This window comes from Heterodontus francisci, chromosome 49 (genome assembly GCF_036365525.1).
Source record: "Heterodontus francisci isolate sHetFra1 chromosome 49, sHetFra1.hap1, whole genome shotgun sequence".
In the NCBI taxonomy this organism is placed as follows: domain Eukaryota; kingdom Metazoa; phylum Chordata; class Chondrichthyes; order Heterodontiformes; family Heterodontidae; genus Heterodontus; species Heterodontus francisci.
This window is the reverse complement of record NC_090419.1, coordinates 10,911,727-10,925,720: the sequence shown is the minus strand read 5'-3', so window position 1 is coordinate 10,925,720 and position 13,994 is coordinate 10,911,727. Positions and strand designations below refer to the sequence as shown.

Sequence of the window (13,994 nt, the reverse complement as noted above, 5' to 3'; positions counted from 1 at the left end):
CACAGCATCATCAACACGTACATCAGACACACACAGCATAATCAACACATACATCAGACACACACAGCATCATCAACACATACATCAGACACACACAGCATCAACACGTACATCAGATACACACAGCATCATCAACACGTACATCAGATACACACAGCATCATCAACACATACATCAGACACACACAGCATCATCAACATGTACATCAGACACACACAGCATCATCAACACGTACATCAGATACACACAGCATCATCAACACATACATCAGATACACACAGCATCATCAACACGTACATCAGATACACACAGCATCATCAACACGTACATCAGATACACACAGCATCATCAACACATACATCAGATACAGACAGCATCATCAACATGTACATCAGACACACACAGCATCATCAACACGTACATCAGATACACACAGCATCAACACATACATCAGATACACACAGCATCAACACGTACATCAGATACACACAGCATCATCAACACGTACATCAGATACACACAGCATCATCAACACGTACATCAGATACACACAGCTTCATCAACACGCACATCAGACACACACAGCATCATCAACACGTACATCAGATACACACAGCATCATCAACACGTACATCAGACACACACAGCATCATCAACACATACATCAGACACACACAGCATCATCAACACATACATCAGACACACACAGCATCAACACGTACATCAGATACACACAGCATCATCAACACGTACATCAGATACACACAGCATCATCAACACATACATCAGACACACACAGCATCATCAACATGTACATCAGACACACACAGCATCATCAACACGTACATCAGATACACACAGCATCATCAACACATACATCAGATACACACAGCATCATCAACACGTACATCAGATACACACAGCATCATCAACACGTACATCAGATACACACAGCATCATCAACACATACATCAGATACACACAGCATCATCAACATGTACATCAGACACACACAGCATCATCAACACGTACATCAGATACACACAGCATCATCAACACATACATCAGATACACACAGCATCAACACGTACATCAGATACACACAGCATCATCAACACGTACATCAGATACACACAGCATCATCAACACATACATCAGACACACACAGCATCATCAACATGTACATCAGACACACACAGCATCATCAACACGTACATCAGATACACACAGCATCATCAACATGTACATCAGACACACACAGCATCATCAACACGTACATCAGATACACACAGCATCATCAACACGTACATCAGATACACACAGCATCATCAACACATACATCAGATACACACAGCATCATCAACACATACATCAGACACACACAGCATCAACACGTACATCAGATACACACAGCATCATCAACACATACATCAGACACACACAGCATCATCAACACATACATCAGATACACACAGCATCATCAACACGTACATCAGATACACACAGCATCATCAACACGTACATCAGATACACACAGCATCATCAACACATACATCAGACACACACAGCATCATCAACATGTACATCAGACACACACAGCATCATCAACACATACATCAGACACACACAGCATCATCAACATGTACATCAGACACACACAGCACCATCAACACATACATCAGACACACACAGCATCATCAACACATACATCAGATACACACAGCATCATCAACATGTACATCAGACACACACAGCATCATCAACACATCCATCAGATACACACAGCATCATCAACACATACATCAGATACACACAGCATCATCAACACATACATCAGACACACACAGCATCATCAACATGTACATCAGACACACACAGCATCATCAACACATACATCAGATACACACAGCATCATCAACACGTACATCAGACACACACAGCATCATCAACAGATACATCAGATACACACAGCATCATCAACACGTACATCAGACACACACAGCATCATCAACACGTACATCAGATACACACAGCTTCATCAACACATACATCAGATACACACAGCATCATCAACACGTACATCAGACACACACAGCTTCATCAACACATACATCAGATACACACAGCATCATCAACACGTACATCAGATACACACAGCTTCATCAACACATACATCAGACACACACAGCTTCATCAACACATACATCAAACACACACAGCATCATCAACACATACATCAGATACACACAGCATCATCAACACGTACATCAGATACACACAGCATCATCAACACATACATCAGACACACACAGCTTCATCAACACATACATCAAACACACACAGCATCATCAACACATACATCAGATACACACAGCATCATCAACACGTACATCAGATACACACAGCTTCATCAACACATACATCAGACACACACAGCATCAACACATACATCAGATACACACAGCATCATCAACACATACATCAGACACACACAGCATCATCAACACATACATCAGATACACACAGCATCATCAACACATACATCAGACACACACAGCTTCATCAACACATACATCAAACACACACAGCATCATCAACACATACATCAGATACACACAGCATCATCAACACATACATCAGACACACACAGCATCATCAACACATACATCAGACACACACAACATCATCAACACATACATCAGACACACACAGCATCATCAACACGTACATCAGATACACACAGCATCATCAACACCTACATCAGACACACACAGCTTCATCAACACATACATCAGATACACACAGCATCATCAACACATACATCAGACACACACAGCATCAACACATACATCAGACACACACAGCATCATCAACACGTACATCAGACACACACAGCATCATCAACACATACATCAGACACACACAGCTTCATCAACACGTACATCAGATACACACAGTTTCATCAACACGTACAACGTATGCCAGCCAAGAGCGACGTCTCAATTCATTCCATCTTCGCTGCCTTCGGAGAATACTTGGCATCAGGTGGCAGGACTATATCTCCAACACAGAAGTCCTTGAAGCGGCCAACACCCCCAGCTTATACACACTACTGAGTCAGCGGCGCTTGAGATGGCTTGGCCATGTGAGCCGCATGGAAGATGGCAGGATCCCCAAAGACACATTGTGCAGCGAGCTCGCCACTGGTATCAGACCCACCGGCCGTCCATGTCTCCGTTATAAAGACGTCTGCAAACGCGACATGAAATCGTGTGACATTGATCACAAGTCGTGGGAGTCAGTTGCCAGCATTCGCCAGAGCTGGCGGGCAGCCATAAAGACAGGGCTAAATTGTGGCGAGTCGAAGAGACTTAGTAGTTGGCAGGAAAAAAGACAGAGGCGCAAGGGGAGAGCCAACTGTGCAACAGCCCCAACAAACAAATTTCTCTGCAGCACCTGTGGAAGAGCCTGTCACTCCAGAATTGGCCTTTATAGCCACTCCAGGCGCTGCTTCACAAACCACTGACCACCTCCAGGCGCGTATCCATTGTCTCTCGAGATAAGGAGGCCCAAAAGAAAGATCAGATACACACAGCATCATCAACACATACATCAGACACACACAGCATCATCAACACGTACATCAGATACACACAGCTTCATCAACACATACATCAGATACACACAGCATCATCAACACGTACATCAGCCACACACAGCATCATCAACACATACATCAGACACACACAGCTTCATCAACACGTACATCAGACACACACAGCATCATCAACACGTACATCAGACACACACAGCATCATCAACACATACATCAGACACACACAGCATCATCAACACGTACATCAGACACACACAGCTTCATCAACACGTACAATGATGACTGGGTTTAGCGTTCAGGTTCGGGGTTGACGATGACTGGGTTTAGGGTTAGAATTCGAATTAGAACATTACAGCGCAGTACAGGCCCTTCGGCCCTCGATGTTGTGCCGACCTGTGAAACCATCTGACCTACACTATTCCATTTTCATCCATATGTCTATCCAATGACCACTTAAATGCCCTTAAAGTTGGCGAGTCTACTACTGTTGCAGGCAGGGCGTTCCACGCCCCTACTACTCTCTGAGTAAAGAAACTACCTCTGACATCTGTCCTATATCTATCACCCCTCAACTTAAAGCTATGTCCCCTCGTGTTTGCCATCACCATCCGAGGAAAAAGACTCTCACTATCCACCCTATCTAACCCTCTGATTATCTTATATGTCTCTATTAAGTCACCTCTCCTCCTCCTTCTCTCCAATGAAAACAACCTCAAGTCCCTCAGCCTTTCCTCGTAAGACCTTCCCTCCATACCAGGCAACATCCTAGTAAATCTCCTCTGCACCCTTTCCAAAGCTTCCACATCCTTCCTATAATGCGGTGACCAGAACTGCACGCAATACTCCAGGTGCGGTCTCACCAGAGTTTTGTACAGCTGCAGCATGACCTCGTGGCTCCGAAACTCGATCCCCCAACTAATAAAAGCTAACACACCATATGCCTTCTTAACAGCCCTATTAACCTGGGTAGCAACCTTCAGGGATTTATGTACCTGGACACCAAGATCTCTCTGTTCATCTACACTACCAAGAATCTTCCCATTAGCCCAGTACTCTGCATTCCTGTTACTCCTTCCAAAGTGAATCACCTCACACTTTTCCGCATTAAACTCCATTTGTCATCTCTCAGCCCAGCTCTGCAGCCTATCTATGTCCCTCTGTACCCTACAACATCCTTCGGCACTATCCACAACTCCACCGACCTTAGTGTCATCCGCAAATTTACTAACCCACCCTTCTACACCCTCTTCCAGGTCATTTATAAAAATGACAAACAGCAGTGGCCCCAAAACAGATCCTTGCGGTACACCACTAGTAACTAAACTCCAGGATGAACATTTGCCATCAACCACCACCCTCTGTCTTCTTTCAGCTAGCCAATTTCTGATCCAGAGTTCTAAATCACCTTCAACCCCATACTTCCGTATTCTGCAATAGCCTACCGTGGGGAACCTTATCAAACGCCTTACTGAAATCCATATACACCACATCCACTGCTTTACCCTCATCCACCTGTTTGGTCACCTTCTCGAAAAACTCAATAAGGTTTGTGAGGCACGACCTACCCTTCACAAAACCGTGCTGACTATCGCTAATTAACTTTTTCTTTTCAAGATGATTATAAATCCTGTCTCTTCTAACCTTTTCCAACATTTTACCCACAACTGAAGTAAGGCTCACAGGTCTATAATTACCAGGGCTGTCTCTACTCCCCTTCTTGAACAAGGGGACAACATTTGCTATCCTCCAGTCTTCCGGCACTATTCCTGTCGACAATGACGACATAAAGATCAAGGACAAAGGCTCTGCAATCTCCTCCCTAGCTTCCCAGAGAATCCTAGGATAAATCCCATCTGGCCCAGGGGACTTATCTATTTTCACACTTTCCAAAATTGCTAACACCTCCTCCTTGTGAACCTCAATCCCATCTAGCCTAGTAGCCTGAATCTCAGTATTCTCCTCGACAACATTTTCTTTCTCTACTGTAAATACTGACGCAAAATATTCATTTAACACTTCCCCTATCTCCTCTGATTCCACACACAACTTCCCACTACTAGCCTTGATTGGCCCTAATCTAACTCGAGTTAGGGTACGGGGTTGGCGATGACTGGGTTTAGGGTTAGGGTACGGGTTTGATGACTGGGTTTAGGGTTCGGGTACGGGTTTGATGACTGGGTTTAGGGTTCGGGTACGGGTTTGATGACTGGGGTTAGTGTTAGGGTACGGGATTGATGACTGGGTTTAGGGTTAGGGTACGGGATTGATGACTGGGGTTAGGGTTAGGGCTCGGGATTGATGACTGGGTTTAGGGTTAGGGTACGGGATTGATGACTGGTTTAGGGTTCGGGTACGGGATTGATGACTGGGTTTAGGATTAGGGCTCGGGATTGATGACTGGGTTTAGGGTTAAGGTACGGGATTGATGACTGGGTTTCGGGTTAGGGCTCGGGATTGATGACTGGGTTTAGTGTTAGGGTACGGGATTGATGACTGGGGTTAGGGTTAGGGCTCGGGATTGATGACTGGGGTTAGGGTTCGGGTACGGGGTTGATGACTGGGTTTAGGGTTAGGGTACGGGATTGATGACTGGGTTTAGTGTTAGGGTACGGGATTGATGACTGGGGTTAGGGTTAGGGCTCGGGATTGATGACTGGGGTTAGGGTTCGGGTACGGGGTTGATGACTGGGTTTAGGGTTAGGGTACGGGATTGATGACTGGTTTAGGGTTAGGGCTCGGGATTGATGACTGGGTTTAGTGTTAGGGTACGGGATTGATGACTGGGGTTAGGGTTAGGGCTCGGGATTGATGACTGGGGTTAGGGTTCGGGTACGGGGTTGATGACTGGGTTTAGGGTTAGGGCTCGGGATTGATGACTGGTTTAGGGTTAGGGCTCGGGATTGATGACTGGGTTTAGTGTTAGGGTACGGGATTGATGACTGGGGTTAGGGTTAGGGCTCGGGATTGATGACTGGGGTTAGGGTTCGGGTACGGGGTTGATGACTGGGTTTAGGGTTAGGGTACGGGATTGATGACTGGTTTAGGGTTAGGGCTCGGGATTGATGACTGGGTTTAGTGTTAGGGTACGGAATTGATGACTGGTTTAGGGTTAGGGCTCGGGATTGATGACTGGGGTTAGGGTTAGGGCTCGGGATTGATGACTGGGGTTAGGGTTCGGGTACGGGGTTGATGACTGGGTTTAGGGTTAGGGTACGGGATTGATGACTGGTTTAGGGTTAGGGCTCGGGATTGATGACTGGGTTTAGTGTTAGGGTACGGGATTGATGACTGGGGTTAGGGTTAGGGCTCGGGATTGATGACTGGGGTTAGGGTTCGGGTACGGGGTTGATGACTGGGTTTAGGGTTAGGGCTCGGGATTGATGACTGGTTTAGGGTTAGGGCTCGGGATTGATGACTGGGTTTAGTGTTAGGGTACGGGATTGATGACTGGGGTTAGGGTTAGGGCTCGGGATTGATGACTGGGGTTAGGGTTCGGGTACGGGATTGATGACTGGTTTAGGGTTCGGGGTTGATGGCTGGGTTTAGTGTTAGGGTACGGGATTGATGACTGGGTTTAGGGTTAGGGTACGGGATTGATGACTGGGTTTAGTGTTAGGGCTCGGGATTGATGACTGGGTTTAGGGTTTGGGTACGGGATTGATGACTGGGGTTAGTGTTAGGGTACGGGGTTGATGACTGGGTTTAGGGTTAGGGTACGGGATTGATGACTGGTTTAGGGTTAGGGCTCGGGATTGATGACTGGGTTTAGTGTTAGGGTACGGGATTGATGACTGGGTTTAGGGTTAGGGTACGGGATTGATGACTGGGGTTAGGGTTAGGGTACGGGATTGATGACTGGGGTTAGGGTTCGGGTACGGGGTTGATGACTGGGTTTAGGGTTAGGGTACGGGGTTGATGACTGGGTTTAGGGTTAGGGTACGGGATTGATGACTGGTTTAGGGTTAGGGCTCGGGATTGATGACTGGGTTTAGTGTTAGGGTACGGGATTGATGACTGGGTTTAGGGTTAGGGTACGGGATTGATGACTGGGGTTAGGGTTCGGGTACGGGGTTGATGACTGGTTTAGGGTACGGGGTTGATGACTGGGTTTAGGGTTAGGGTACGGGATTGATGACTGGTTTAGGGTTCGGGTACGGGATTGATGACTGGGGTTAGGGTTAGGGTACGGGATTGATGACTGGGTTTAGGGTTAGGGCTCGGGATTGATGACTGGGGTTAGGGTACGGGATTGATGACTGGGTTTAGGGTTAGGGCTCGGGATTGATGACTGGGGTTAGGGTACGGGATTGATGACTGGGGTTAGGGTTAGGGCTCGGGATTGATGACTGGGGTTAGGGTACGGGATTGATGACTGGGTTTAGGGTTAGGGCTCGGGATTGATGACTGGGTTTAGGGTTAGGGCTCGGGATTGATGACTGGGTTTAGGGTTAGGGCTCGGGATTGATGACTGGGGTTAGGGTTAGGGTACGGGATTGATGACTGGGTTTAGGGTTAGGGCTCGGGATTGATAACTGGGGTTAGTGTTAGGGTACGGGATTGATGACTGGGGTTAGGGTTAGGGTACGGGATTGAAGACTGGGGTTAGGGTTCGGGTACGGGATTGATGACTGGGGTTAGGGTTCGGGGTTGATGACTGGGTTTAGGTTTAGGGTTCGGGGTTGATGACTGGGTTTAGGTTTAGGGTTCGGGGTTGATGACTGGGTTTAGGTTTAGGGTTCGGGGTTGATGACTGGGTTTAGGTTTAGGGTTCGGGGTTGATGACTGGGTTTAGGTTTAGGGTTCGGGGTTGATGACTGGGTTTAGGGTTCGGGGTTGATGACTGGGTTTAGGGTTCGGGGTTGATGACTGGGTTTAGGGTTCGGGGTTGATGACTGGGTTTAGGGTTCGGGGTTGATGACTGGGTTTAGGGTTCGGGGTTGATGACTGGGTTTAGGGTTCGGGGTTGATGACTGGGTTTAGGGTTCGGGGTTGATGACTGGGTTTAGGGTTCGGGGTTGATGACTGGGTTTAGGGTTCGGGGTTGATGACTGGGTTTAGGGTTCGGGGTTGATGACTGGGTTTAGGGTTCGGGGTTGATGACTGGGTTTAGGGTTCGGGGTTGATGACTGGGTTTAGGGTTCGGGGTTGACAATGACTGGGTTTAGGGTTCGGGGTTGATGACTGGGTTTAGGGTTCGGGGTTGATGACTGGGTTTAGGGTTCGGGGTTGATGACTGGGTTTAGGGTTCGGGGTTGATGACTGGGTTTAGGGTTCGGGGTTGATGACTGGGTTTAGGGTTCGGGGTTGACGATGACTGGGTTTAGGGTTCAGGGTTGATGACTGGGTTTAGGGTTAGGGTACGGGGTTGATGACTTGGTTTCGGGTTAGGGTATGGGGTTGATGACTGGGTTTCGGGTTAGGGTATGGGATTGATGACTGGGATTAGGGTTAGGGTTCTGGGTTGACGATGACTGGGTTTAAGGTTAGGGTACGGGGTTGATGACTGGGTTTAGGGTTAGGGTATGGGATTGACGATGACTGGGTTCAGGGTTAGGGTTCGGGATTGACGATGACTGGGTTCAGGGTTAGGGTTCGGGATTGACGATGACTGAGTTCAGGGTTCAGGGTTGATGACTGGGTTTAGGGTTAGGGTACGTGGTTGATGACTGGGTTTCGGGTTAGGGTATGGGATTGATGACTGGGATTGTGGTTAGGGTTCTGGGTTGACGATGACTAGGTTTAAGGTTAGGGTACGGGGTTGACAATGACTGGGTTCAGGGTTAGGGTTCGGGATTGACGATGACTGGGTTTAGGGTTAGGGTACGGGGTTGATGACTGGGTTCAGGGTTAGGGTACGGGATTGACGATGACTGGGTTCAGGGTTAGGGTTCGGGATTGACGATGACTGGGTTCAGGGTTAGGGTTCGGGATTGACGATGACTGGGTTCAGGGTTAGGGTTCGGGATTGACGATGACTGGGTTCAGGGTTAGGGTTCGGGATTGACGATGACTGGGTTCAGGGTTAGGGTTCGGGATTGACGATGACTGGGTTCAGGGTTAGGGTTCGGGATTGACGATGACTGGGTTCAGGGTTAGGGTTCGGGATTGACGATGACTGGGTTCAGGGTTAGGGTTCGGGATTGACGATGACTGGGTTCAGGGTTAGGGTTCGGGATTGACGATGACTGGGTTCAGGGTTAGGGTTCGGGATTGACGATGACTGGGTTCAGGGTTAGGGTTCGGGATTGACGATGACTGGGTTCAGGGTTAGGGTTCGGGATTGACGATGACTGGGTTCAGGGTTCGGGTTCGACGATGACATAGTTTAGGCTGAGCACATCGCCTGATCCTCCTCACCTTGATGGGGAAGAGTCTCCCGGGGACCTGGAGGACGGGAGCTCCGTTGAAGTAGCGCGAGAAGAGGTCAGTGTTGATGGTGGCTGACATGAGGAGGAGTCGGAGTCCGGGCCGGGCAGCCTGGAGACCCCGCAGGACCCCGAGCAGGAAGTCTCCGTGTAGGTGGCGCTCGTGGGCCTCGTCTACGATGATGGCGCAGTAGCGGTCGAGGGCAGGGCCGGCTGCCTGGAGCTGACGGAGGAGCAGACCCTCGGTGAGGAAAAGCAGGCGGGCTCCGGGGGGGTCCGAGGCCTCGAAGCGGATGCGGTAGCCCACAGTCCAAGGCTGCAGGCTCTCCAGGCCCACCCGCTTGGCCAGCGAGAGGCAGGCGATGCGGCGCGGCTGAGTGCAGGCCAGGCCGTACCCCGGAGGGAGCCAGGCCTCCAGCAGGTACTGGGGCACCTGGGTGGATTTCCCGCAGCCCGTATCACCGGCCACCACCAGTACTGGCTCATCCCTCACCAGCTCCAGCAGCCGGCTCCGGTAGTTAGCAATGGGCAGGCCCCGCCGGCACTGGAACAGATGGCAAAGCCGGCCGAAACTCTGCTTCTGCCTGAACTCGGCAAAGTGCCGCAACGCCTGGCGGAAAGCGGCTCTCTCCACCCGGGGGATCTCCTCCCTCTCCCCAATGCCTGCCCTGCCCCTCCGCCTACCCCCGCTGGCCACTTGCTCCACATCCCCCGTCACCACCGACAGGTTAATCCGGTACCCCGGGTCATACTCCATCGGCAGCTCCAGCACTGCCCGGCCCCCTACCCCTTTAATCACATCTCCTTCCCCCCTTCTCTCATTCCCCCCTTCCTCTCTCATCCTCTCTCGTCCTCTCCTCCTCTCATTCCCTCCTGCCCCTCTCGAACCCTCTCCTTTCTCCCGCCTCTCGTTCCCTCTTTCCCTTGTCGCCCCCTCTCCTTTTCCCCTTCTCTCGTTCCCTCCTTCCTCTCTCTTCCCCCCTCTCCTTTTCTCACTCCCTCTTTCCCCTGTCGTCCCCTCTCCCTCTCGTCGCCGCTGATCCTTCTTCTCCCTCTGTCTCTGCTGGAATCTCTGATAGCGCTCCAGGAAGCTCCAGAATTCCTGGCATTCCTCGCTCCCGACCCGGATGAAATCCTTCTCTCGGAAGAAGATCTCCTCCAGACGTGCCCGCGTCTCTGGCCGGCTCCAGTCGTAGCTCCACACGCCTTCCGCTCCTTGACTAGACATCGTGTTGTCCGCTCCGACTGAGGGCTCTCAGTCTCATTTCTCTCTCCCACAATCCGATCAGACTCCTCAACCTTTCTGCAGCCTGACCCTCCGTGCCTCGCAGACCAGCCTGGTTCTGAGGGCCAGACTCCCTGTCGGAGGGTCTGTGTCTGTCTGGCAGTTGCGCCTGTCCCTGTCTGCTCTCCTCACCCTATTTCCACGTTTCTGTGAATGTTCTAAGCTCCCTCCCAGTCTTTCTATCCTCTCCCTCAGTTCCTCCGTGACTGACTCCCCAGTCCCTTTTCACTCTCCCTCTCTCTCAATATCCCAGTCTCTCCCACTGCAGTCCCAGTCCGCTGTCTCTTCTCTCTCTCTCGCTGTGCCCCAGAGTCAGTCAGCCTGTGTCTCTCTCTCTCACACACACACAGTTGCTGCCTTGTTTTCCTTTATCTCACTGCCCCAGTCTCTCCTTCCCCATCTCTCTCCCTCTATTGCCCAATTCCCCAGTCTCTCTCTCCCTCTATCTCTGCACTCTTTCTCTATCCCTTTCTCTCCCTTTATCTCTCAGTGGCACAGTATCTCTATCCCTTTCTCACTCTCTCCCCTTTTCCTTCTCTTTCTTTTTTCCTTTTCTTTCTCTCTATCCCAATCTTTCTCTCTCTCTCTATCCCAGTCTCTCACTTTCCTTTCCCTCTCTTTCTTTTTCACTCTCCCTCTATCCCAGTCTTTCTCTCTCCCCTTTTTCCTTTTCTCTCTATCCCTGGCTTTCTCTTTCTTTCTATCCCAGCCTCTCTCTCTCTCTCCCTTTTCCCTTTATCCCAGTCTTTCTCTTTCTCTCTATCCGTCTTTCTCTTTTTCTCTATCCCAGTCTCTCTCTCTCCCTTTTCCCTTTATCCCAGTCTTTCTCTCTATCCGTCTTTCTCTTTCTCTCTATCCCAGTCTCTCTCTCTCTCTCTCTCTCTCTCCCTTTTCCCTTTATCCCAGTCTTTCTCTTTCTCTCTATCCCAATCAATCTCTCTCTCTCCCCCTTTTCCCTTTATCCCAGTCTTTCTCTTTCTCTCTATCCCAATCTCTCTCTTTCTCTCTCTCCCCCTTTTCCCTTTATCCCAGTCTTTCTCTTTCTCTCTATCCCAATCAATCTCTCTCTCTCCCCCTTTTCCCTTTATCCCAGTCTTTCTCTTTCTCTCTATCCCAATCTCTCTCTTTCTCTCTCTCCCCCTTTTCCCTTTATCCCAGTCTTTCTCTTTCTCTCTATCCCAATCAATCTCTCTCTCTCCCCCTTTTCCCTTTATCCCAGTCTTTCTCTTTCTCTCTATCCCAATCTCTCTCTTTCTCTCTCTCCCCTTTATCCCAGTCTTTCTCTTTCTCTCTATCCCAATCTCTCTCTTTCTCTCTCTCCCCCTTTTCCCTTTATCCCAGTCTTTCTCTTTCTCTCTATCCCAATCAATCTCTCTCTCTCCCCCTTTTCCCTTTATCCCAGTCTTTCTCTTTCTCTCTATCCCAATCTCTCTCTTTCTCTCTCTCCCCTTTATCCCAGTCTTTCTCTTTCTCTCTATCCCAATCTCTCTCTTTCTCTCTCTCCCCCTTTTCCCTTTATCCCAGTCTTTCTCTTTCTCTCTATCCCAATCAATCTCTCTCTCTCCCCCTTTTCCCTTTATCCCAGTCTTTCTCTTTCTCTCTATCCCAATCTCTCTCTTTCTCTCTCTCCCCCTTTTCCCTTTATCCCAGTCTTTCTCTTTCTCTCTATCCCAATCAATCAATCTCTCTCTCTCTCTCTCCCCCTTTTCCCTTTATCCCAGTCTTTCTCTTTCTCTCTATCCCAATCTCTCTCTCTCCTTCACTGTTTTCTCCTTCCCTGCCCCTTGCTTTCATTTGCGTCGCGCAGTGATGACGCCGCGCGGCGCCTCCCTGATGACATCGAGGACCCGCCGGGACCCGGAGGGAAATATTTTCCCCGAGCGCGAACCACAGAAACAAACTGTACGCAGGCGCAAATCAACCGGGGGCCTTGGAGCGCCCGGCCGCACCATCACCTCACACACACACCCACATCCCATCCTCTTCACTCAGCTACTGACTGTGGTAGCAATGTAATAATGGATATTAAACCAAACTGGACCCTGAAAATGAGTTTTAGTTCCCATTTTCTACTGATAAGGGACCGGAATTCTGGGAACACCAGAGTGCGGAGTGGGTCAACACAGGCTCGATGGGCTGAATGGCCTCTCCCCCTATTCTATGATTCTAACTTTATCCTAATATCTATAGATGAGTTGATTAGGCAAAGTCAACATGGTTTGACGACAGGGAAACTGTGTTTGACAAATTTGAGTTTTTTTTGAGGCTGCGTCAATCTATCTTAATGATTTAGTCAAAGAGACAGAGAGTAGTGTATCTAAGTTTGCTGATGATACAAAGCTAGGTGGGGAGGACGCAGAGAGGCTGCAAAGAGATTTAGACAGGTTAAGTGAGTGGGTAACAAGGTGGCAGATGGAGTATAACGTGGGGAAGTGTGAGATTATTCACTTTGGCCGTAGGAATAGAAAAGCAGAGTATTTTTTTAAAGGTGTGAATTTTTTAAACGTTGGTGTTCAGAGAGACTTGGTTGCACTCGTATAAGGAACCCAGAAAGTTAGCATGCAGGTACAGCAGGCAATTAGCAAGGCAAATGACATGTTGGCCTTTATTGCAAAGGGGATTGGAGTACAGGAGTAAGGATGTCTTGCTACAGTGGTAGGGAGCTTTGGTCAGACCACACCTGGAGGGAGGACTGTGTCGGGTTTTGGTCTCTATATTTAAGGAAGGA

General features: G+C 49.1%; 1 protein-coding gene across 1 annotated transcript in view; it reads right to left on the bottom strand.

The window, feature by feature from the left end:
* Nucleotides 1-13,060, bottom strand: part of dhx34 (DEAH (Asp-Glu-Ala-His) box polypeptide 34) — an 88,012-nt gene extending 74,952 nt beyond the window's left edge. Inside the window, 2 exon segments of the mRNA XM_068024365.1 lie at nt 9,974-10,764; nt 10,978-13,060. Coding sequence (XP_067880466.1) covers nt 9,974-10,764; nt 10,978-11,209 — 1,023 coding nt within the window. The 5' untranslated portion in view covers nt 11,210-13,060.
* Between the last annotated feature and the right edge of the window lie 934 nt (nt 13,061-13,994).